Source organism: Protomyctophum bolini (genome assembly GCF_963924005.1).
Source record: "Protomyctophum bolini genome assembly, chromosome: 20".
NCBI lineage: Eukaryota > Metazoa > Chordata > Actinopteri > Myctophiformes > Myctophidae > Protomyctophum > Protomyctophum bolini.
Genome location: NC_137881.1, coordinates 13,912,673 through 13,938,040, shown reverse-complemented (window position 1 = coordinate 13,938,040; position 25,368 = coordinate 13,912,673). Strand labels below are relative to the sequence as shown.

General features: G+C 45.4%; 1 protein-coding gene across 1 annotated transcript; it reads left to right on the top strand.

Moving 5' to 3' along the window:
- The first annotated feature begins 1,939 nt into the window (after window positions 1-1,939).
- LOC308335683 (vang-like protein 2) lies at window positions 1,940-25,359 on the top strand. The gene is made up of 8 exons (XM_080792816.1): window positions 1,940-2,774; window positions 12,956-13,216; window positions 13,475-13,604; window positions 15,331-15,941; window positions 18,369-18,505; window positions 19,438-19,573; window positions 20,487-20,736; window positions 21,661-25,359. Exons 2-8 carry the CDS (start codon window positions 13,146-13,148, stop codon window positions 21,919-21,921), a joined length of 1,596 nt encoding a protein of 531 aa, XP_080648942.1. The 5' UTR covers window positions 1,940-2,774; window positions 12,956-13,145; the 3' UTR covers window positions 21,922-25,359.
- Window positions 25,360-25,368: the final 9 nt, after the last annotated feature.

The following is a 25,368-nucleotide window of genomic DNA, read 5'->3' as shown; positions in this document are numbered from 1 at the left end:
TGGTCTGAAATTGTCCCATAACCAACATATTACATACTTTCAACTGCCATGTGTTATGCTGTAATTCAATCCCTACAACCACTATCCATCTATGAATGGGGTATGCATATTAAAGTATAAAAAGCATTTTATTAATATATCACAAATGCATGCATCCAAGAACGATGTTTAACTAATTTAACCTATTTATTTATTTTCAGAATCAAAGACTATTGTCATACCTTAAAAATAATTGACAGTAAAAGAATTTGCCAGGGCTCCTCAGACTTCCAGTAAAAAATAAACGGGCTCTATGTATATCATCCAATCAGGGATTGACTAATGACGTAACTATGTATGTTTATGTAAAAACAGTGGTTGCTGATTGGCCAAGGGTATCACCAAAACATTCACAATCTCCGATTGGCCGAGCGTGCCGGTGACAATTCACAATCCCTGATTGGCCGAGCCAGTCACAAGCGTACACACGCAGTGCCCTGATTTGCCGATGGTCTCACCGACAGAAGCTGTTGCCAGACCTACCAGACAGGCGTGGACGTTTTCTGCTGTTGGTGTGTCTTTTCCGGGTTTTTAGACAACTGGTGGATGGAAATTAAGCTCCACCCACGCGGCTGACTGCCGCGGGGGCAAGAGTTTCCGGGAATCTGGCCGTTGTGGCATTCAGCCGCGTCGGTGGAGTTCCTTTTCCAGCCACAAACTGTCTAAAAACCCGGAAAAGACGCTGGCCGACAGCAGAACACGGCCGAGGCTGTTGGCTCAGGTCTGGAAACGCTGAGACGCAGCCGGCTACAATTCTATCCCATTGGCTGAGAGGTTGGCTAGAGGCAAAAAGTGTCTGGTTGCCTAGAGACGAGGCAGCCAATCAAGGCGATAGGTAGTCACTAGTCAATACAGCAGCCAATGAGAAAGATAGGTCGAGTGGGCGTGAAAGCCAAGCAGAGAGAACATAGACCAGCTGTGCTTACACAACAGCTGGTAAAAATCTAAGTGACTGAAAGAGGGTGCCTGCCAAGGCAATGGATGAATGCATGAGCTTCAGTCACAAAAGACTGCTCAACTGGATAATGTTTCAATTGGAAAAAGTGACAAATGTCACACCTGCATTTAGATGTAAATAAGATTCTGAATTTTATTTGCAAAGCTCATATGCAATGGCTGTAGTGACAGCAATGAGGAAAAACAAAAGAGACTGTGAATGTCAATGCAAGACATGATCATACTGTGTCAGCATACTCGACAACAGTTTATCGCAACACCAACTACATACAAGTTGCCTGCCCTACTACACCTTTGCATCGGAGAGGTCATAACAGTCGGCAAGCTAGTAGGCCAGTGTATGAAGGGCACTTCATACACAAGGGGCAAGGGCCCCTTGCAGCATTTTGGGCGTACATGGCCAGGAGATCACGTGACTTTAGCAGAGTTGATGGGCCCTGTAGACAAGCAACCATCCAAGCACACTACAGTGACATCCTCACCATTTTACATCTGGAATGCACTCATGGTTACAGGAATAATAGGGATCCCAATATATTGTATAGAAGAATTGTTATTTTGATCAATGTTTGCCTGTTATCTCTCCTAATGGTACCAACATCAATGCATATCCAAAGATTAAAACAAATATTATTTAGTTTTGGGTCAGAGGCTAAATCTCATCAAATGGTGGTCAGTGGCTCAAATCAAATGCCAAATAATTAATGGGCCTTGATATAAAAATGGTTGAAAACCACTGCAATATATAAGATCATAGTAGAATCCCAGATCATGCCAGGTGTTTGAAGGTGGCATGTGTTTATCACATAATAGGATTGTTGCTGTGGTGCCCTGGTGAGCCAAACTAGAGAATCTGTCCCTCCCAGGATTCATGTCTGAATTAATTAATTAATTAATTGATTTCTGGTAGCCTAGTGGCCTACTGTAGCCTCCATGGGAAGGTGTGAACAGGGCTGGGACCATGCAGGAGAAGGGGTGGGAAGAAGAGTGGGGGCTAAGGGGCTTCAATGTGAGGGGCGGAGCACCGAATGGGGGAGACAGACAGACACAGTGAGGCCATTCATTTGGATTTGAGAGAGTTGGGAGTCGGGACACCGTGAAGACTGAAGAGACGGGATTTTCCTTTGAATTTGGGGAAACCCTTCGTCGGTATATTTCGAACCAGGGAGCAGAGAGCCGTTATAACCATCTGACTAAAAAGTGGACCAAACAACAGAACACAAAGCGCCTTGTAGTCGAAGTAAAGACGAGGGAAACCAGCCAGATTTCACTCTTCTTTCTTTGGGCGAAGAGAGGAGGGTCCAAGCAAGCAATAATTATTGTCCCGAGCGTACGACGAGGCACGGCACGACGACGTGTTGTTGCATGTCTTCTTGTGGATTTATATAGCAAGAATTCCACGTATTAAAGTGGAACTGAATTTGCAAACCCAACGGACTGAAGTTTTGTTTCCCAACGCGGCAGCAGCGCTGCAGCGCAGCGGGGCTCCTGTCCTGTGTGACAACAGATGCAGGATGAATCTGATGCATATCAGTCCCGGACGGTGCCTTTGTATGGTCGTTTGATCCTTGTTGAGTTGAAGTTGAAAACGAGCAGATCGTTCTGACTCGAGTTGCAATTGACTCTATAATAATCTCCAGAAGCGGGCGTAACGAGAGGGTGACTTTTTAAAGCGTTTTGGATTTCACTGCGTTGTTGTTTGGGTCCTTTGTTGCTCTCAGAGAGAGAGACGGTGTCCCATTGAATGTTCTTCTTCAGTTCGGGTAGCGCGATTTAAGGTGAGTTTGTTTCGTAATGACATTGTATTATTGCCGTATCAATGTTCCTTAGTTGTCTGAAAACTAGACATTCCGCCGGGGGGCAAGTGGACAAAATCAAAATGCCAACGTTTGACAATTTGGGGTTGCTTTGCTTCCACTTCCAGGTGATTGCTTCGCGTATATTTACATTAGTAAACTGATATAGCCTACCCACCACTAGGATATGAGAAGATTGTTAAGTCACAGTTTGTAAATTCGAAGGGTCTCTTTTCTATTGACTGTATGTATCCACACATTGGTGTTTTACGCACTGTGTGTCAAATAGAATAACAGTTGCAAAAAAATAAACACTACAGTGCATGCTGTGTGTGTGCACACGTGAATTTGAATTGAAAGCGTCATGTGTTACCGGCGGCAGCGATTCATGCAGGGACACTGTAAAGTGTAAACTGTTGCTGTCTGCTCTGCATTCTGCAATGCATAATTTATATACCGGCGCAGCTGTGTGTGTGTCCGCGCGCGCGCATAGCCCACCCAGGGATACTATATGTTTAATAAAACATGATGCATGGTTTCAACGGAAATCATGTCATTTTGCAGACTGCACACTGCAGCAGTTATATGTTCTGCTGAGACTGGGAGGAGGCAGCCAGGGGGGTGTCTGTCTGTCGGTGGTGACACAGAGAGAGAGAGAGAGAGACGGTGCGTAATGGAAAGGCCTCAAAGCCCGGGGTTCGATTTCCTACAGTAGTCACGCTTGGGTCGCTCCGCCACGCCTCACTGGCCCACCGACACCCCCGGGCTTTAGAGGCCCGTGGGTGGGAGCCGTTTTCTTGAGTGAAAGACCAGCAACGTCCGATCACCTGGAAAAGTGAAAATCCCACAACTTTGGTCGCGTCTTTTCTTTTCAGCAGTGGTGGTGGAAAAAGTAGGCTGCTCAAATATTTTACTTAAGTAAAAGTATCAATACTGCAATCAGTGCAATGTAGAACTACTCCATTACAAGTAAGCCCAGAATTAATAATGTACTCGAGTAAAAGTACAAATGTATTGCTTGGCATCAAAATGTACTTGAAGTACCAATAGTCACAATGCAGAATGTCCCATTTCAAGTTTACAACTATCTACAGATATTTTGAAAACAGCCGATGCGGCGCATTGTGAGCTTGTAGATCTATTTTCAAATGGCCGAAATGTATATATAGTTGAAGTGGTTAATGTATGTTTTCTAATCAAATCTCCAGTAACTAAAGTTTTCAAATAATTGTAGTGGAGTAAAATTACAATCTTTGGCTCTGAGATAGCAGAGTAGAAGTAAAATTACTGGAAATTTTACATACTCAAGTAAAGTACAAATTCCTAAAAATTGTACTTAAGTACAGTACTTAAAAGTCCTGTATGCAGGGAAATGTAATTGAATCACTTGCGAATCCATTCGAAAGGCTAAAGCACAAGTCGGACTGGATTATACATCTATAAGGCAAAGACTGACTTTAATACTTACTACTACGTACTACAGTACTGTGACTTAAGAAGTGGGAATATGTGTTTTGTGTTTAGGTTTATCACCATCATATATTGTGGTTTAATAGCACTATATGGTAAACATGGAAATTACAAAGTCAAGTACGACAATGTAGCTGTCTACTCTGTCTGGAGGGAGCGTTGTTCCACCCTGAGACCTGCCTGCCGGTCGGAGGAAATGGAGAGAATAATAGGAAATTTAATATCCACCACAACACACACTCCCATGACCACTCCTATACCGTAAATCACCACACACTGGCCTCCTGCTTGGAAAACAATGCATGCCACTGTAGTGTGTGTGTGTGTGCGCCTTCCCCCATGACACACACATAGGGGGAGGCAACGAGATTGCATGTTTATTTTACACCTTTCTGATGTTCTTTGACAACTGTAATATTCACACCAAAGAGAATGACAGAGTAGCCCTAGCCCACCATGTCTGTGTGGACTAGTCTGGTACTATGAGGGTAAATCAGGGGTGCTGCTCACACTTTTTTGACCTGAGTGCTACTTTAATCATGACCACTGCCAGTTCAACAACAAAATAATTATTATCCTTTTGCTGGAAATACTTTAAAGTTATAAGACACACTTGGGACAGGAAATAGAGGGGAGGAATGGAATTGGTAGGTTTTCTATAACTTAGTAATGCTACTGACGTTTGTGTGAAACACTCTTGAAAACAAAGTATTGCAGTGTGGGTTTGAGCTCTCAGGCCCTTTTTTTATGTAAATCATTATCAATCAAGTCACCTTACTTCAGCGGTCCTCAAATGTTTTAAATATGTTTTAAATAACACCATTAAACCACCATTACCTTTTTCATGTCACCTGCCTTAATTCAAGTGATAGATTATATATATATGTCATGCTCTACCTACCTATCTGCCTTTGTGATCTATTGGTGGATCACGATCCCCCCCCCCCCCTCTAAATTGGTAATTTTTAGTATGAGCCTCTACAGTGATCTGGGGATGAGCAGCTGAAAATCTGATTTGACTTCAGTGATTTGAGTCACTGCCATCCTGGTGGGCCTCATTAAACGCGTTTGTCTGGTTTGACTGCTGCTGTGGATCCTCAACATTATTAAACAAGACTCTTACTACTACAGTGAGAGTGAGGATGTTATTCTCTTCCTATATACGTTCTCTTTGAATCTGCACTCAGCACACGCCTGAACCCTTAAAGACTGTCTGAGTTGAGCGTGCCGTTTCCCCTGAAGGGCCTCATGAGGCCTCATCTTTCTTGATATTTTCAGCATTCAGTCTTCCTTGATGTTTAGGGGTTGATGACCATTGTATTTCACCATTTGTTTGAACATCTTCCTCAGATGGTGTATATATAATCTGAATCCTCATGATCATGTGTGTGCGTGCGTGTACTGTGCACGCGTGCAACCGGATATGACATATACCCAGGCTGACGTAACCAAGTGACACCACCTTTCAAGGTTGGTATAAGGCAGGGTTCCCCAAATAATCTTCCTCAAGGGCCATATTTTGACTAGGGTACCAGGCTGGGGGCCGAGTCCGCACAGGCGAGGTTGAGGTCTGAATTTTCAGGGCAAGACCCCATTTAAAAAGGATGCCCAGTTTGACATGCATAGGCTACTGACCCCCATTTATATCCCTGGTATAAGGTCTATAACGGGTCTAAAGGATTTAGAACAGCAGTTGTAATAGACATTAGTTAGTAGCAGTACTTGCGTGCTCTGCTTGCGCACAGGTAGGCCATGTACTGTATGGCCTACTTGTGTGCAAGGCGCAAGTTGGCACCTTGACAGAGTGCATTTCTAGTTTGTAATGTATTAAAATAGACAGTAGCAGGCGCGGATTAAGAATGGAACTTATAGCTTGCGTGGCCCTGTGTGAGACTATTTCAGCTGTTGCCTCTGTCAAAACTGTATTCAACGCAACACAGGAACCCCAGCTAGTGTTTTTGGTCATCCAACAGCTAACCACTCAGTGGGAGGAGACTCAAAAATAGCAAATCCAGCATCTGGGAGCAGCCTTATAACTCGAAGCAGGGCCGATAGTGCTGGCGCTGCGCTAAACGCATGTACGTTGACGTTCATTCACTGGGCGTGCAAATGCAAAAAGTGTCGTTCTTGATGTGTGTTACGAGCGTGCATGGGGCCTTTTGATTTGGTGTAGCGCCAGGGCCCCCGGATGGGTTCATTCGGCACTGGACCTCCGAAATAGGCCACAAACAGCATGACTCTGAAAATGAGTGGCATAATCATTATGCCATCAACATGGACATCTCGTCTGGGATTGACAGCTTCAGTAGCCTACCGTATGTTACTTACAAGTCAATGGCACATTGCCAGCATACATTTCCCTCTGGTATAATAGAGTGGGGCATTGGTCTTGTGAGAGAGACACTAATGAACCAGAGCTAATTTCCTGCATCATACACTGGGGAGTTTAATTTGGCTCCCCGATCAGGATAATTTCCCTTTTATAATCAGACAATTAACAGTTCGCTGACGACTTGGGAGTGCAGGCATTGACCTCAAGTAATTTCTTGACATCTTTAGGTCCATCATTTATATTGCAGGCTTTTGGAGTAAAAACCCCATGAAGACCGGAGTGGAATATTGCTGGTAAAATGTTCTATTCTGTATAGTAGTACCAGAACAGTCCCTGTTTGGAGAACCAAATGGTAATAGTTGAGAAACCTAATAGAGCATGTTTTACTGAATGTCCCTGGCATTGGTGCAGCCAGCAGAAGACTAGTTTATAAGCCCCCCGGGGGACATTGCATGTGCTCCAATTCCAGAAATAGCATTAAAATAACTCGATGAGCAACATGCCAAGAAGCTGTTGTGAGAGCTGGGCTTGGTCTGGGTGTGCATCCAGTCACAAAGGTCATATATTTTTTTAATTAATCCAATTAACAATAAAAATCACACCCGTGTGAAGTGAGGGGAGATCTTGTTATCATAAATCATCTCATTCCGGCAAATCAGAATTTGCGTCCTCACCTTCGTCTTCAATGTTTGCGTTATGCAATGTTTGTGTTTACACAAAATTGTCCATTCATTGTTAATGGGATTTAATGTTTGTGTAGGACTAAGTTTGTGTAACTTAGCACAAACACCAAAAGCTGGACATAGATTACAAAAGAAGTTTCCAACAAATGTAATACTCGTTAATTAGTTTTTCTGGAGGTAATGTGGGCTAAGGAGTGAGCCACCTCGCGTCCTTCCTATAGTGTTCACTGAGAGTTACACATATGCAATAGCGGCGGGTAATGTCTATGACTCTATGTCTATGACATAGAGTCATAGACCCTGACTTTGATTACATAGACTCTATGGAATCAAAGTCAGGACTAAAGACTTCTGCAGTGTAGTTGATATATGTGACATGCTGGCTTACTGTACTTGTAAACACATGACCACTTGTAAACACATGACCAACAATGGCACTCCCACTCCCACACAAACTTAAGCATGCATGCACAAACAGTAGTGTTTATTATGAGAGGTGTGTGCTGCACATATGGTCATGCCTGTGTGCATTTTCTGTGTGCGCACGTGTGCACACGTGTGTGTGCAAGCATACGATGCACGGCACGCAAGTGTACACATGTATGGGGGCCAGCGGGGGGGAACAAGAAAGAGGACAACTTTATTAGAAAAAAAACAATTAAAAGAGTAAAACCAATAAAACACTGCATATAACAAGTTTAAAAGCACATCAGCTTGGTAAATGTCTATAATCGAATGTCTTGTGTCCACTCACATGAAACCCATTAAACATCCAAAAAGCAGTTGTTGTCCAGAGTCAGACTAGGAACATATCATGCCGCCTGGGAAGAGAGTGAGAGACAGAGGGAGACAGAAATAGTGAGCGCGAGGTGGTTATGGTCGTTAGGGTCTATTAGATTAGGATTATTTAGATCGAGGAAAGTACCTGTCTGATGATCCACGCACTGTGCTGTCCAGCTCAGAAACGCACACATTGTGGGGACCACAGGTTGAATGGGGCGGGGGTCTAGGGGACCACAGGGTGAATGGGGAGGGGGGCTAGGGGACCACAGGTTGAATGTGGAGGGGGGCTAGGGGACCACAGGTTGAATGTGGAGGGGGGCTAGGGGACCACAGGTTGAATGGGGAGGGGGGCTAGGGGACCACAGGTTGAATGGGGAGGGGGGCTAGGGGACCACAGGTTGAATGTGGAGGGGGGCTAGGGGACCACAGGTTGAATGTGGAGGGGGGCTAGGGGACCACAGGGTGAATGGGGAGGGGGGCTAGGGGACCACAGGTTGAATGGGGAGGGGGGCTAGGGGACCACAGGTTGAATGGGTAGGGGGGCTATAGGGAACCACAGGTTGAATGGGGAGGGGGGCTAGGGGACCACAGGTTGAATGGGGAGGGGGGCTAGGGGACCACAGGGTGAATGGGGAGGGGGGCTAGGGGACCACAGGTTGAATGGGTAGGGGGGCTATAGGGAACCACAGGTTGAATGGGGAGGGGGGCTAGGGGACCACAGGGTGAATGGGTAGGGGGACTATAGGGGACCACAGGTTGAATGGGGAGGGGGGCTAGGGGACCACAGGTTGAATGGGGAGGGGGGCTAGGGGACCACAGGTTGAATGGGGAGGGGGGCTAGGGGACCACAGGTTGAATGGGGAGGGGGGCTATAGGGAACCACAGGTTGAATGGGGAGGGGGGCTATAGGGAACCACAGGGTGAATGTGGAGGGGGGCTAGGGGACCACAGGTTGAATGGGTAGGGGGACTATAGGGGACCACAGGTTGAATGGGGAGGGGGGCTAGGGGACCACAGGGTGAATGGGTAGGGGGACTATAGGGGACCACAGGTTGAATGGGGAGGGGGGCTAGGGGACCACAGGTTGAATGGGGAGGGGGGCTATAGGGAACCACAGGTTGAATGGGGAGGGGGGCTATAGGGAACCACAGGGTGAATGTGGAGGGGGGCTAGGGGACCACAGGTTGAATGGGTAGGGGGGCTATAGGGAACCACAGGTTGAATGGGGAGGGGGGCTAGGGGACTACAGGTTGAATGGGTAGGGGGGCTAGGGGACTACAGGTTGAATGGGTAGGGGGGCTATAGGGAACCACAGGTTGAATGGGGAGGGGGGCTAGGGGACCACAGGTTGAATGGGTAGGGGGGCTATAGGGAACCACAGGTTGAATGGGGAGGGGGGCTAGGGGACTACAGGTTGAATGGGTAGGGGGGCTATAGGGAACCACAGGTTGAATGGGGAGGGGGGCTAGCCTCACGTAGTGATACTAATATCAATACGTGTGGATATCAGTCTTCCTGGGGTGCAATATGCATTGCAAAGGCAGATGAAGGCTGGCTACGCGAGGCTAGAGGGGGGGGGGGGGGGGCAGTAGAAGTCGAGGGACTTCAAGAAAGGTGCAGTCACAGACTTTTTGACCTGACCTCAATTAATCGAATAGTCGACGAATCAATCGAGGGAGTCTTCATGATTTTTTCTTCTTTCTTTTTTCTTTTGCATGATTCAACTCTAGTAGCCAGAATGTGAACCCGGACATGTTGAGTACACCAACGTTTTATGTTAGAAATGTTTAGTATGGGTCCCCAGCATGTAGAAACTGCCGGATGCTAACTTGCATATGTTGAGCAATTTCCACAATTGACATAATATGTGACCATACCATTTCTAACATAAAACGTTGGTGTACTCAACATGTCTGGGTTCACAATGGGGCTCTATGGGCTGGCTACTAGACTAATAGGCAACATTTGGCCAATAAGATTTGGCTATATCCTTAGTTGGGGACAGCCCTATTTGCTTTTGTTACAATACGTTTTAAATGGCTCAATATTCTGATTGCAATCGTTGGTATAAGAGTGTTTGTAACAGGGGTCTCCCAGTCATTTTCTGTTGACGGAAAAAGCATGTTAACGTCAGGAATCAGGATACCAATTTTCTCCAGTCAAGAGGGAGAACTCTCGCACAGGAACATGCAGGATGAACAAGTGAAATTGGAAGTGATGACTCAAAGAAATGAGCAGAAAATGTAAACTGGACCGCCTAATAAAATTGAAGCTGATAAATGGGTACTTTCCCCCATATTGGATGAAGCGGGCAACCCACCTGAAAATGTAATTGTCTGTTTAAAGAGCTTGAGAGACGGGGAGACCCCTGTTACTGAGCAAACACTGCACTGTAGCAATGATTACTAACAGAACAAAGCTTTTCACACAAAAACCCTTTGTTTTAACTTAACCAAACAATATCACCTACTACACCACTTTCATGTGAACTGTCTCAGTGTGTGTCAGTAGTCTGTGTTTGTGGTGGGGGAGGGGGGCTACAGGCCTAGACGGGGGGGGGGGGTGGTTCCCATGGTAACCCCCCTCCCCATAGACTCCCATTCATTCCCATTGTGATGGTGGTGCTCTGTTGCCCCTAGAGACCACAGGGATGGTAGGAGAATGTGCTGTGCGCGTGTGTGTGCGCGTGCGTGTGCCCACGTGCATGTGTCACCGAAAGTCAGGAATGCACATTTGGGAGTGGATGAGAGGCAAGCTCACGCGAAATAAATTAGATCTAATTTTTCTTTATTGTGTAACGCTGCTGTGTGTGTGTGTGTGTGTGTGTGTGTGTGTGTGTGTGTGTGTGTGACTGTGTGTGTGTATGTGCGCGCAAGCGTGCGTGTGTGTGCGCAAGAGAGACTCTGAGGTGGGCTGTTTTATCCCTTAATATAGTTTAAAAAGCGACATATTACACAAAGAACAGACCCGTTTGAACGGTTAACTAACTGGGTCTGTTCCTGTGCAAGCAGAACATTGAGAGAGATTGCAGTCTCCCATGCATGCACACGGTGGCCATTTACACTTACGTCATCCTCGAAGGGCACACACGCACGCACACACACACACACACACACAGTATTTTGTGTCATTCAGAGGCTCTTGTTTTATCCAGAGCCTGTCTGATGTGACAAATCACATCTCTCCTTTCTCCTCCTCTTTCTGCATGTCTCCTCTCACTTCGACACTCTCACTCTCTCTCTCTCTCTGCAACCATCCTCCTTCTCTTCTAGTTTCCCTCTACCTCTACCTCTTCTTTCTCGCCCATACTCCGACTCACTCCAACATCCAACACACGTGACATCCCCCCCCTCTCTCTCTCACACACACACACACACACACACACACACACACACACACACACACAATCAATCTTTATTTATATAGCACATTGCAGACAACGAGTGCAGTTCAAAGTGCTTTACAGTAAGAGCAAATATATAACAAGAAAGAGCAAAACACAACAAGAGAGCATCAACTACATAATAACAAAAACAAAAGGAGCGACTAAAACAGGAAAAGGACATGCAATGATCTAGGTAAAAGCAATGCTAAAAAGGTGTGTTTTAAGATTTAGTTAAATGTCCACAGATTCAGAGAACCGTAGAATGCGTAGATCCCTTGGCAGGCTGTTCCACAGCACAGGGGCATAGAAGGCGGCTTCTCCATATTTCTTTGTATTAGGGGTCTCTGGAATCTCTAGGAGACCAGCACTAGATGATCTAATTCTAAGGGGTCTGCCGGGCACATATTTAGGAAGCATTTCTGAAAAATAGACAGGTGCATTTCAATTCAATGTTTTAAAAACAAGTAAAGGAATTTTAAAATCTATTCTAAAATGTATATGCAACCAATGCAGGGACTTTAAAAAACACACACACACACACACCCTCACCCCTCCTCCTCTACACTATCTCTCATGCTCCATCTCGCACCCCCCCCCCCTCCCCCTCCCCTCTTTTCTTCTCTCAGGCTGGGTTCTCCTCCCCCTTCTTCTTATCCCCTCTCTTCTCCACCCCCATACATACCCCACCCCTCGCTCCAGCACCTAGGTCTGGGCGAATACGAATACGATAAATTAATGATTACAAAAAAGAAGAATGTATAGTGAAAATAGCAGATCTACAGGCTCACAATGCGACATGCTGTGAGCTTGTAGATCGGCAATTGTTTTACGGCGTACACCATCATTGTACGACGAAGTACTAGGTCATTACAATCTTCGCTGATACAGTATAAGAACAAAACAACTACTTCTCAGTTATTCGGTTTTAAATGGGTTGTTGGTTCTAAACTCAACTCAATTTCAACCAGTGGTCCACAGCTAAATGATGGAGAGTTGGTAACCAAATGGACCCTGATAGATCTTTAACTCTTGAGTGTAAAATGAAACCAAATGTACCCTTACGGGTACAGGCTTTAGTTCCGACATACTATTGATCCGAAACCTCAATCCATAACCGCAAGCGCGGGAGCAGCGCATGTCGCACCATCGCATTTTATCGCATCGCATGTCCCCGCGCTTCGGACCTTTGGTGTGTCGGAAAAGCGTGCGCACCCCACCCTTACAGGTCTATTTGTTTTAATTTTACATTCTCAAGAGTTAAATTATTGTTAAACATCTGCATTACTTAATTTAATCTACACATGAAAGTAGAAGAATTGTTATTTCGATCAATCTATCTCTCCTATTATATGGTACCACTACCAACATCAATACAGCATGGAAATGTGGACATATTCTTTAGTTTGGGGTCTGTAAGGCTAAATGTCATCAAATTGTGGTTCGTGGCTTGAGTGTTTTAAAAACACTGGTTTAAGTATAATCTATTTTGGGCCATTCATTTTGCACACAGGCACTACTCCAGCACCTCCAAGATAGATTCCCTCAGGAGTAAAGTGGAGCTGCTGCGCCTCCCTCTGCCTCTCTCCAAGTCTATCGAGCAGAAGAAGAAGGAGAGTCAGCTGAGGGTCGCGCTCGGAGAGAAGGGCGGAGGAGGAGGAGTCGGGGCCCGCAAGCTCCGCCCACCGCCGCCAGCCTCCGACATGGACAACGAGTCAACGTACTCCAGCTACTCCTACAAGTCTTCCCACTCCCGGAGCTCCCGCAAACCCAGGTAAAGGCCAAGCCACACCAAAGGGCCGAGACGGGACGAGACGTTTTTTAATAATAATCAAACCCCATAAACTCAAATAACTGTATAATTACAATTTCTACTTCATTATAATTGTGTATTGTGTGTGTGTGTGTGTGTGTGTGTGTGTGTGTGTGTGTGTGTGTGTGTGTGTGTGTGTGTGTGTGTGTGTGTGTGTGTGTGTGTGTGTGTGTGTGTGTGTGTGTGTGTGTGTGTGTGTGTGTGTGTTTGTCTGTCCAGGGACAGGAGTCACAAGCAGCATCGCTCTAAGAGCCGAGATGGCAGCAGCATCCGCGGGGACAAGTCTGTCACCATCCAGGCCCCTGGAGAGCCCCTGCTGGACACAGAGTCCACCAGAGGAGACGACAGGGTCAGAGTTCACGCTCAGTAGCACATTTTTCAAACAACTTCTTTTCTTTTGGCTTTTCCCTTCAAGGGTTCGCAGCGAATCGTCTGCCTCCATCTCACCCTGTCCTCTGCCCCCCTCTTCTCTCACACCAACTAACTTCATGTCCTCTTTCACTACATCCATAAATCTTCTCTTCGGTCTTCCTCTAGGCCTCCTGCCTGGCAGTTCCAACCTCAACATCCTTCTACCGATATACTCACTATTCCTCCTCTGTACGTGTCCAAACCACCTCTTTATCTCCAAAACATGTGACATGCGCTGTCCCTCTGATGTACTCGTTCTTGATCCTATCTATCCTTGTTACTCCCAGAGAGAGAGAACCTCAACATTGTAGTCTCTGCTACCTCCAGCTCTGTTTCCTGTCTTTTCCTCAGTGCGACTGTCTAAACCAGGGGTGCCCACACTTTTCTGACTTGAGAGCTACTTTCAAAATGACCGGCTCAACAAGATCTAACCACCTAAAGAATTATTAAACCATTGCTGAAAATAGTTTAAATATGTACCTGAGGTGGCTTTGGAATAGCAGAGCTGGTGTTAAATAATTATAGACCATTGTACTTGGAATGGGAAATAGAGGGAGCGAAATGGAATACCGGTAGGTAGGGTTTTTTGTATTAAATTTGTAATGCTACGGACCTTTGTGCACAGCAACACTCTTGAAAACAAAAGATTGCATTGTGGGTTTGAGCTGAAAGGCCCTTTTTTATATCAATCAAGTCACCTTAATTAAATTGGTAGATGCCAAAAATATCTATATCTATTCTTTATATTTCAATTAAATATTCTTTAGGGGCATGTCATGTGATCTACCTGCACAGCCTATGTGATCTACTGGTAGATTTCGATCTAGCTTTTTGGCACCTCTGGTCTAAACCATACAACATAACTATAGCTGGTCTCACCACCGTCTTGTACACCTTCCCTTTCATTCTTGCTGATACTTTCCTATCAACACATGACACTTTTCTCCACCCATTCCAACCTGCATGCACTCGTTTCTTGATCTCTTTTCCACACTCCATTTGAAGCATCTAAAATTATGTACAAGCTCGCATCGCGGCACGAAGTGACGTGCTATGAGCTTATAGATCTGCCATTTCTGAATAGCCAATGCCGGTTTTAATGGGCTAATCTTCTCTGCATTGGGACCTTTTAGTTTAATAGACTTCCTGTGTTACTTTTTACTCTTTCATCACTTCATCTTTTTTTCTTACTTCATCATAGTAACTTGTGTACCTTGTGTATGAAAAAGAAAAAACGGCTGCTAGCCTTTGGTTTACTGTGTCCCGATAAAGATCCTAAAATGTAACGTCACACAACAAAAGACAGAGCTGGTATTTCCATAGAAAGTTTTAGAAAGTTAAAGGGAAACACGTCACACAGGATGAATCTACAGTAGGTAATCTCCTGTTTCTGTAGCGTGAGACATGGCTCTAGTATGTCGCAGGGACTTGTCCCAATTCAACCCTTGATGCTGAGAAATATAAATCTTCTATTCTCCACACCACAATGGACGAAAAAAAACCGAAACAATTATTATTACTATTTCTTGGATGGTCACAACAACCATCCAACCAGCCAACAACCTTTTTATACGTAACTAATAGACTCTGTTAAATTCCAACCTTTCTCTGCTTAAGCACGCCTTCCTAAATCCTCTCCCTTCCATCTCCCCCCTGAACTAAAGGATGACAACTGGGGCGAGACCACCACGGTCGTGACGGGCACGTCCGTGGACAGCGCGTCCAACGAGGACCTGACACGCCTCTCCAAGGACCTGGAGGAGTCGTCGCCGCTGGAGTGCCGGCAGCGCTTCCTGGGCCCGGTGCTGGCCGCCGCCCTGGGCCTGTTCGCCCTGCTCACGCCGCTGGCCTTCCTGGCCCTGCCGCAGCTGCTGTGGCGCGACACGCTGGAGCCCTGCGGGACGCCGTGCGAGGGCCTGTACGTCTCGCTGGCCTTCAAGCTGCTCGTGCTCCTCATCTCCACGTGGGCGCTGTTCCTGCGGCCGCCGCGCGCCAGCCTGCCGCGCCTCCACGCCTTCCGCTGCCTGCTGGCGGCGCTGGTGTTCCTGTTCGTGGCGTCCTACTGGCTGTTCTACGGCGTGCGCGTGCTGGAGCCCCGCGAGCGCGACTACCGCGGCATTGTGGGCTACGCGGCCTCCCTGGTGGACGCGCTGCTCTTCGTCCAGTACCTGGCGCTGGTGCTGCTGGAGGTCAGGCACCTGCAGCCCGCCTTCTGCCTCAAGGTGGTGAGGACCACCGACGGAGCCAGCCGCTTCTACACCGTGGGCCATCTCAGGTTAGAGGGAGGGGGAGACCCCCTGGATTAATACGTTCTCCCATTTCAGTCATTTGGATTCCATAGAAGCCATGAGCGTGTCTTCTGTGAAAGCGTGCTGTGAACGTGGTGTGTGTTGCTTGTAGATCGTTAGTTATTTTGAGAGGGAAAGAGTTTTTGAAGTGATCAAACTAACAATAGAATCCAAGTTTAGAAGCTTCTACCATAGACATGGTCTCGGAAATGTCATAAAAGCAAAGAGGTTGAGAGCTGCTCAGATGGTTATGATGAGGGCTCGTTTGTGGGGGGAGGGGGGCACTTCAACACATAGCCGAGGCTGCGACGCAAACCGCGTGCACGTTAGTGCGTAAATGTGTATTTAATTGCAGGTTCATGTTTCTTACTGCCTGCCATGTTTTTTTAAGTATTGGCGTTCTGAATGGCAATTTTAGAAGATGTGGTCATGGCCACATGGTGGTATCGATAATCCATTATGTGCTTTGGTTTCATACGTTTTGTGACCATCTCGTGTCATCTGATCTCCTATTGTCTTTGTACCTACTAGTTCTGAAGGGAGAAAGAACAAATAAACAACAATATATAGTGGAGTGGAGAGGAGAGAAACATTAGCCTATGCTACACTGCTGCTGGTCTGCAGAGACACCCCTGTGGTTTACTGTCTGTGGTTCACTGTCACTGTCTGTGGTTCACTGTCTGTAGCTGACTACTCCTTGACCACACCCTGTGGTCATGCTAGTTCCTGCACACACACACATGTCAGGGGTTGACACTAAAGTCTCGGAGGCACTTGCCCGTCGGGCAAGAGCAGGTCATGTTCTACTTGCCCAAAGGTCATGCCCACATTGCCCACTTGCCCGAAAAGTAAATCATCCATTATATATTATATGATAGATCAAATTTGTAATTACAGTTCAATTTAACACTCATTCTTTTACTTTCTGGGACTGCGGTAAAAGCTGTCACACCTCCATTGTTATGCCAAATACCCGAATATAACTATGGGCTCACACTTGTTAATTTATATTTAGTGAAAAACAGCACATTGTAAACAGTGCTCTTATTTTACATTCCACAGACCAGAAGACAGGGCACTCTGGCCCTGTTCAGGAGTTTAGACAGACATCTCTAGAGTCTAGACAGTTGCGTCCCTTTCTCAAACGAGCACAGGTCGGGCAACCTGACAGCAAACTCCACCTGCCGAAGGTTTTATTTACCTGCTGGGGGCAGGTGGGCAAGCCTTAGTGTCAATGCCTGCATGTTTAGAGGAACCGCATTGTTGTTTCTGATGTGCAGGGTGCTCACAGCAAACAATTAATAGGGAAGTATGAGCCATGCCCATGATGAGTAATTACGGTCTGCTGTCTAGTGTGTGCAGTACTGTGTCTAAGTGTGTTACTGTAACTGACTATATGCGAGGGATAGCACTGTAAGTCTCTGTGTAGCCTGCTTGCACACAGCTAGGATATTTTAAAGTTCAGTCATCACTGAATTAGGTATGACAGACACAATATTTGTGTTTGTGCGTCTGATTATGTGACTGTTATGTCCTTAGGGGGACATTAGATAATTGACACTGGGTGAAGAAAAATGGGATAGTGCTGCACGATCTTTGCTCAAATGTGAATCTTGGTTTTCCTCCAAAAGAATTGAGATCACGATTCTCACACAAACAATTATCATTTTTTCCTTGAAATAATTTATTGTCTTTAGTCTGTAGTTGCTGAACATTAATACATTCAAAATGTTGGACCACCTGTGGCATTAAACAACATCAAAGCTTGACTTAAACCTCTCTTAAAGTCTCTCTCTTGTAGCAAAAAATATAAGAGTTGGACAGCCAACTAGTGCTTCATGATTCTTGCTCATATTTTGAAATGAGATCACATAGGTGTCTGAATCTAGATCTTACTCTTTTTTAGATTAATTGTGCAGCACTAACGCCATACCCTGAAGAAGTGTCTGCCGAAACGTTGGTTTCTCATTCTCTGTGTCACTTTGGCTATCAGTGTCCACTGATAGCGGCCACTCTTTTGTCTGCTTTCGCCTTTATTTTATATTTTTTATAGAGGGACAGACAGTAGGCTGACAGGAAATGGGGGAGAGAGATGGGGGAGTGACATGCAGTAAAGGCCGTCGGGATCGGGAGTCGAACCCGCGGCACACTGCCAGACTCAGACTACCGGCCAAGGTGCCTGGACCGCTGAGCCACGGCCCAGGCCTCTTTTGTCTTTTTAAGACTTAACTTTTTAGATTGTTCTGCCATGTGCTGACACCACTACTAAGACTGGTGTGCGTATAGCAGACTCCTGCACAGCACTAATGCCATACCTCGCACCTGTACCATAACTAGCATCTACATTCTACACAAATGCCTAGCATCTGTTTAAAAGTAAGAGTAAGTGTTGACACCATTGTTGTTCCATGCAGCATCCAGCGGGCTGCGGTCTGGGTTCTGGAGCAGTACTACAGCGACTTCCCAGTCTACAACCCTGCCTTGCTCAATCTGCCAAAGTCCATCCTCACAAAGAAGATGACCGGCTTCAAGGTCTACAACCTCGGGGAAGGTGAGCCATGCTTTATTCTCTTCTAAAGATTTTTTGTAGGTGGGGCTTTTTCTGCCTTTATTGATATGTTTATAGTAGTCTGACAGGAAATGGAGGGCTGACACGCAGCCTGAAAAGTTTGGGATTTCTTGCACTTTTTATGTTTCTCTAATTCATCCTGTCTATCTACTCTCACTGGATATCGTCTCATTTAGGGATCTGTGCATGACTGACCAAAATAACAAATGTCACTGTCCCTGGGACAGATTTTCTTCTTTATTTTTTGTATCTACAAATTTATATTCATATGCACATGACTCAGATCCATAATTTATCAGGTTTGAGCTAAAGTAGACTGGAACTCACCTATGCTTTTTATGGCATAGGCAGCTCCCGGCAGGCACAGCTGCTGGACATGAGACTAATTACTTAGAGGGAGAGAGAGGTGTGTGTGTGTGTGTGTGTGTGTGTGTGTGTGTGTGTGTGTGTGTGTGTGTGTGTGTGTGTGTGTGTGTGTGTGTGTGTGTGTGTGTGTGTGTGTGTGTGTGTGTGTGTGTGTGTGTGTGTGTGTGTGTGTGTGTGTGTGTGTGTGTGTGTGTGTGTGTGTGTGTGTGTGTGTGTGTGTGTGTGTGTGTGTGTGTGTGTGTGTGTGTGTGTGTGTGTGTGTGTGTGTGTGTGTGTGTGTGTGTGTGTGTGTGTGTGTGTGTGTGTGTGTGTGTGTGTGTGTGTGTGTGTGTGTGTGTGTGTGTGTGTGTGTGTGTGTGTGTGTGTGTGTGTGTGTGTGCCTCAATTTAACAAAGGTGCAGACGATCAGAAATCAGCAGAGAGTGAGCGACGTTTGCACTACTGTATGCCGAATTGAAGTGGACTCGGCCACAGATTTTGTTTTTCTCCCTGGAAATTAAATGTCTGGGTTTCCGAGGCTAGAGCTAAAGTGACATTTGTATATGCAGAGAGCAGCACCAACAACTCCACGGGTCAGTCCAGAGCCATGATCGCCGCCGCTGCTCGCAGAAGAGACAACTCCCACAACGAGTTTTACTACGAGGAGGCTGACCTGGACCGCAGAGTCCGCAAACGCAAGGCCAGGTAGGGAGAACGCACGCACACACACACGTGCACCCATGCACACGCACGCACTCTCACACACACACACACAGCAGCAGTGTTACACAATAAAGAAGAATCTGATCTAATTTATTTCACGTGAGCTTGCCTCTTATCCACTCCCAAATGTGCATTCCTGCCTTTCGGTGACACATGCACGTGGGCACACGCGCGCACACACACACACACACACACACACACACACACACACACACACTTGTCAAAGTGGGGTGTAGGTCTTTAACTCTGAGAGTGTACAAATGGACCTGTCTTTAACTCTGAGAGTGTACAAATGGAACTCAAAGAGTCCATTTAACTCTGAGAGTGTACAAATGGACCTCAAAGAGTCCATTTAACTCTGAGAGTGTACAAATGGGCCTCAAAGAGTCCATTTAACTCTGAGAGTGTACAAACGGACCTCAAAGAGTCCATTTGGTTCCTTGAAATGTAAAAGTTTGAGAACCACTGTTTTAGAGGATGCTCTTATTTATACAGAGTGACTTACAAAGCGTCGTGTGCATTTATCAAACAACAAAAGGGGTAAATAATAATAATAGGGATGTAACGATACATTTTAACAGCGATACGATACGTATCCCGATACATGGTTGAAGAGACGATACATGGACGGTATTGGTTCATTATGGCGATCCGATTCAATGATTTAAAATGGATCAGTCCACACATCAGACCATGTTTGTTTCGTAGGAGTGCAAAGTCAGTCACAGTTAAAGTTCTCTCTCTCACACACAAACAGTCACACACACACAAACCCCCAAATATCATCTGTGATTTGAACCCCTGTCAGCTACATGATAAAGTTGCCATCCACTGCACCACCTTCAAAGACGCATCATGTGCACACACACATAGACACTGTCCTTTCTCCTCCCAGGCTGGTGGTGGCCGTAGAGGAGGCCTTCACCCACATCAAGCGGCTCCAGGAGGACGAGGTGGCTGGCATGTCCTCTCCCAAAAACCCGCGGGAGGCGATGGACCCGCGGGAGGCGGCCCAGGCCATCTTCGCCCCCATGGCCCGCGCCATGCAGAAGTTCCTGAGGACCACGCGGCAGCAGCCCTACCACAGCATGGAGAGCATCATCAACCACCTGCAGTTCTGCATCACCCACAACATGACCCCCAAGGTGAGGAGAGACATTTCATGGATTTGGCCCCCATTTGAAAATATTTAGTGGATCCTCCCATGCAGGATTTGTGTTGTTAAAAATGTTCAAAGATATTCAATTTGCGAGGGGCGCTAGCCCCCTCCTGTGACCAGCTTTTAGTGTGCAAACTTTGTCCCAACACAAACATTAAATGCCATTGAGATGATGTATGATGATAAGAGCGCCCCTCACTTCACACGGGTGTGAGTTTTATTTTATATATATATATATATTATATATTCTTTGAGGGCCCCTCCTATGTGCAGCTTTTAGTGTATGTAACCCAATTTATAGGGAACATAGCCTACTGTGAAGCTGTTCACAAAAAGTTTGACCTAACTTTGCTACTACAGGGAAAACATGCACATGTTTATGTTACTATTTGTTGACTCTTTGAATTTCTTGCACTCTTTATTCTATCCCTGTGCTTGCTGTGTTTTTGTTGTTTTTAATGTTACAATTTACAATTTACAATTTACAATTTAGGCATTTAGCAGACGCTCTTAATCCAGAGCGACTTACATTAAGCAAGAACAAAAAAGCATGGGAATACATCACTTAAAGACATTTATCATGAAACATGCGTAAGCTAAGAAAGTAACAGTGGAATATCTATAATGAAACTATACATATAAGCTATACATCTATACTACTATGCTACACATATGTACTATGACGTGCTATGACTACATACAATGCACTTATGCTGTCTACATAACATGCTATAAGTCTGTATCAAATGCTATCTAAGTCTACAGAATTGCTAGACTTAGATAGCATTTAATACAGACTAATGTTATGTTATCTATGCTGCTGCATTGTCTGAAGGAAGCCAAACAAAAATAAGTACTCTTATGTACCTGTACACAAGATGTAACAATAAAGTACAACCCCCCCCCCCAGGCTTTCCTCGAACGCTACCTCACGCCCGGCCCCACCCTGCAGTACCAGAAGGAGAACGACAGGGGGCGCCAGTGGACGCTGGTGAGCGAGGAGCCGGTGACAGCCGCCCTGCGGCAGGAGCAGGTCTTCTCGCTGAGGCGCCTCGACTTCTCCCTGGTCGTCACGGTGACGCCCCTCCCCTTCCTGCGGCTGGGGGAGGAGTTCATCGACCCCAAAAGCCACAAGTTTGTCATGAGGCTGCAGTCAGAGACCTCCGTGTAGGAGGCGAGAGAGAGAGAAGGCGCAGGAGAGAGGAGGGGGGCGGATTTGAGATTACGAGCCTTAGCAGTAGGCGGACGGGAGGGAGGAAGGAAGTGTGCTATGGTGTAGATCAGTGGTTTTCAACCCTTTTCACGTCAAGGCCCATCATTTATGCTGCATTTGAGCAACGGACCGCCATTTGATGATATTCAGCCTCTCAGACCCCCAAACTAAAGAATTTGTGCACATTTTCATGCTGTATTGATGTTGGTACCATTTGGAGAGATAACAGGCAAACGTTGATCAAAATAATTATTCTACATTATCTAATTATGTAGACTTCTTGTAAATTACCTTAAGTAATGCAGGTGTTTAATAATAATTTAATTCTTGAGAGCGTAAAATTAAACGTTTTGTTTTACGCTCTCAAGAATTAAATATCTATAAGGGTCCTTTTGGTTACCAACTCTTCATCATTTAGCTGGGGACCACCTGGAACCCCCTCAAGGACCACTGGTTGAGAACCACTGGTGTAGATACACACACAGGCCAAACGGTTGCTTGTGAGTGGTCGTGTGATGCTGCTGCCTTTCACACACCTGCCTTTCACACTTATTCAACCTTTACTGTTTTTACCGTCTGTTGGACAGCACAGTAATTCTATTCAATTCAATTCTATTCAAGTGTCAAATCACAACAAGTTGTCTCAAGACACTTTACATGTTAGAGCAGAATACCGACAGAGATCCCACCCAGAGCAAGCACTATTACGACAGTCGTAACGAAGAACTCTCCCTTTAGCAAGAACAAGCAGAACCCGACTCTCTAGGGTGGGCGGCCATCTGCCTCGGCCGTGTCGAGGGAGAGAGGCGGAAAGAAAGAAGAAGAGACATAGTAGAGACGACCAAACATGTAAAACCTTTGCTGGGAGTATAGTGGCATCGAACAAAATAAATCTAAAATCAATCACTAAAATAAGTAAATGGATCAGTTTAGGTCACGGATGATCTGAATACACAATTACACATGGTTTGTTTGAGTGTTTATGTGAAGAACTGCAAGCGGTGGACAGGTGTGAGACAGTGAAACATAAAGCAGACATGGCTGTTTAGAAAGGCTGGAGGACATTATTTGGTGTCGAACTTTATCCACTCTGATGGCCTAGTATTTGTTTTGCGTGTGCCTTTTTGATGCTTTGAAGCGTTGCTTACTCCTGTTTACAACAATGCACTGCTTGCAGCTTTCAGTTCCCGCATTGCAACAGACTAGTAGGGGATTGCCCAAGTAGCTCTGCACTGCTTATAAGTTAAAGTAAGGGTTCCCAAACTGTGGTGCGTGCACCCCCTGTGGTGCGCGAATGCCCTCTAGGGGCGCGTGACATGAAAATGGTAATGGCGGTTTTATGGTGTTTAAAAATTATTTTTTATTTAAAGCAAAATCCGGTAAAAGGCTGTGGGAGTATACAGCAGCTGCATGTCTCTCAATGCAGTGACATTCTGTGATTATTTGCCATAATCATATTAAAAAAATGTATCCTTTAGGGCCAAATACAATGGAAGTAACAGGGGGTGCACGGCCAAAACAGTTTGGGGACTGCAGAGTTAAAGTAATATGTTATTGGGTTGAATTAGGGGCCATTTCCACAGAAAGTGTTTTTTGTTTGCCATGCATTCTACGGTAAAGACATAGCTCGAGGGCTCCTCTTCCCAGTGCCGAGCTTTGCTTTTCAGCACTTTCGGCGTCCACGGGTTTGTGTACTTTTTTATTTGTATTATAATCCCCATAGAGGGATCTTAGATCACCTCATGAAAAATTTAAAATCATCCCTGCTGTTTCACTCATATGGATATGAAGAATCAACTGACTGCGAGAAAACATGTTACTGCTGCCGAATTAGTAACATTTTCACTAGAAACAGACTGACAAATATGACTCGCTGACTGTCATAAATGATACAGAGACACCTCCCCGACAATATCGCAGAGACAGTTTGTTTGGACCACAATTCTTATATGAGATGATTTTAAGATGACCCCCCCCCCATTTCTCCATAGAGAAAAACCCTTGGAACCAGGGGATGAGTGAGTGACGTCAGGACTTCGACGCTCTATACTATAGGCTACTGTATTAGTGCTAACAGCACAGATTTAAAAGCCCTTTTTGTGGACATGGCCCCTTAAGCTGAAATAATGTTTCCTGTCCCTGTTGAGGTTACTGTTACAACGTGTCATTTGAATATCCTCTTGCAACCAAGAATGTGCCAAGTGCTATTCCAAATAGCACATAGCCTAGCTACACCCTAGGATAAAGCACTGGGCATTCATTGTTCAATCAAAGCTTACGTATGTAGCCTGCCTCCCATTTAGGATGATGCCTTTTTCCCCAAGGTGGGTTTGCTATAAATTACAATTCCAAGTCGTAATGTGCTTACTTTTTATTGCTTTTATTGGTACTGTTTTGTGTACTGGCCTCCTTCCTGACTGTTAGCCTGGTAACATCAATAGAGATAGACCTGTTGACTCAACATGAACATCCTAAATGGCTCTAAGTTTGTTTCCTCTTGCAGTGTTTGTAAATACCAATAGCTGGAAATAAATCAACTTGGACCCAAGCTGTTCCCTAGCAACGCAATTCCACTTACAGTACAAGATCTATAGGGAAGTATGCATGCAGAAGCACTACTTACTGGAGTTTAATTTCCTAAAACATATCACTTCATTGTCCTAAATGGGAAGTTTGCATAAGGATGATTCAGGTTTTGAATGTAATTCTGAAATCAACTGTACTTTTTAAACTGACACCACAGAGAAATTCCAACACTGGATGGACAATAATGTAAACAAGTGATTGTAGTTTCTTATACTGTTTTGGTTTTTTTAACCTCTTCTCACTGTCAGTGCCACTGCAGATATGACTTTGCTGTTTGAACGCGGAATTGATTTTATGTTGTGATTACAGCATTGCTGAGAAGCACAAACTTTGTACACAGAAGAAAATACACTCTGAGAGTGTAAACATGGATCCGTTGCTGACACCTATCTTTCCTTCTCCCCAGCACAATTCTCAAGTATAACCAATGTGCCACAATGTAGTGTGACCTGCTGTACATACATAGACACTGGTGGTGGATATGTTTGCTTATCCAAATATAAGTAGGACTTACTGACATCTTTGGGGTCTAGCGCAATTGTCAAGTCTGGCCAATGTGCATCTTTGTTGGCAGCTCAAAAACTACAGTAGCATTGTTTGACACAAGTGACTTTGGTGTTTGTTAAATTGTTGAGAAAAAGAGAGTGTGTGTGTGTGTGTGTGTGTGTGTGTGTGTGTGTGTGTGTGCGTGCGTGTGTGGATATGTGATGTAGGCACAGGTGTGTGGAATTTTATATGTATCGTTCAGATAGACAAAGATGTCTTTTCTATAATAATTGACTGTCACCCCCCCCCCCCAAAAAAAAACAACACTGACAA

What these genes read in the sequence shown, in the direction of transcription:
- LOC308335683 (XM_080792816.1), top strand. Translation starts at nt 13,146, where the DNA reads ATGGACAACGAGTCAACGTACTCCAGCTACTCCTACAAGTCTTCCCAC. An exon ending in CGGAGCTCCCGCAAACCCAG is followed by an intron (nt 13,217 to 13,474) that starts GTAAAGGCCAAG and finishes TTGTCTGTCCAG; the next exon opens with GGACAGGAGTCACAAGCAGC. An exon ending in GGTCTACAACCTCGGGGAAG is followed by an intron (nt 18,506 to 19,437) that starts GTGAGCCATGCT and finishes TTGTATATGCAG; the next exon opens with AGAGCAGCACCAACAACTCC.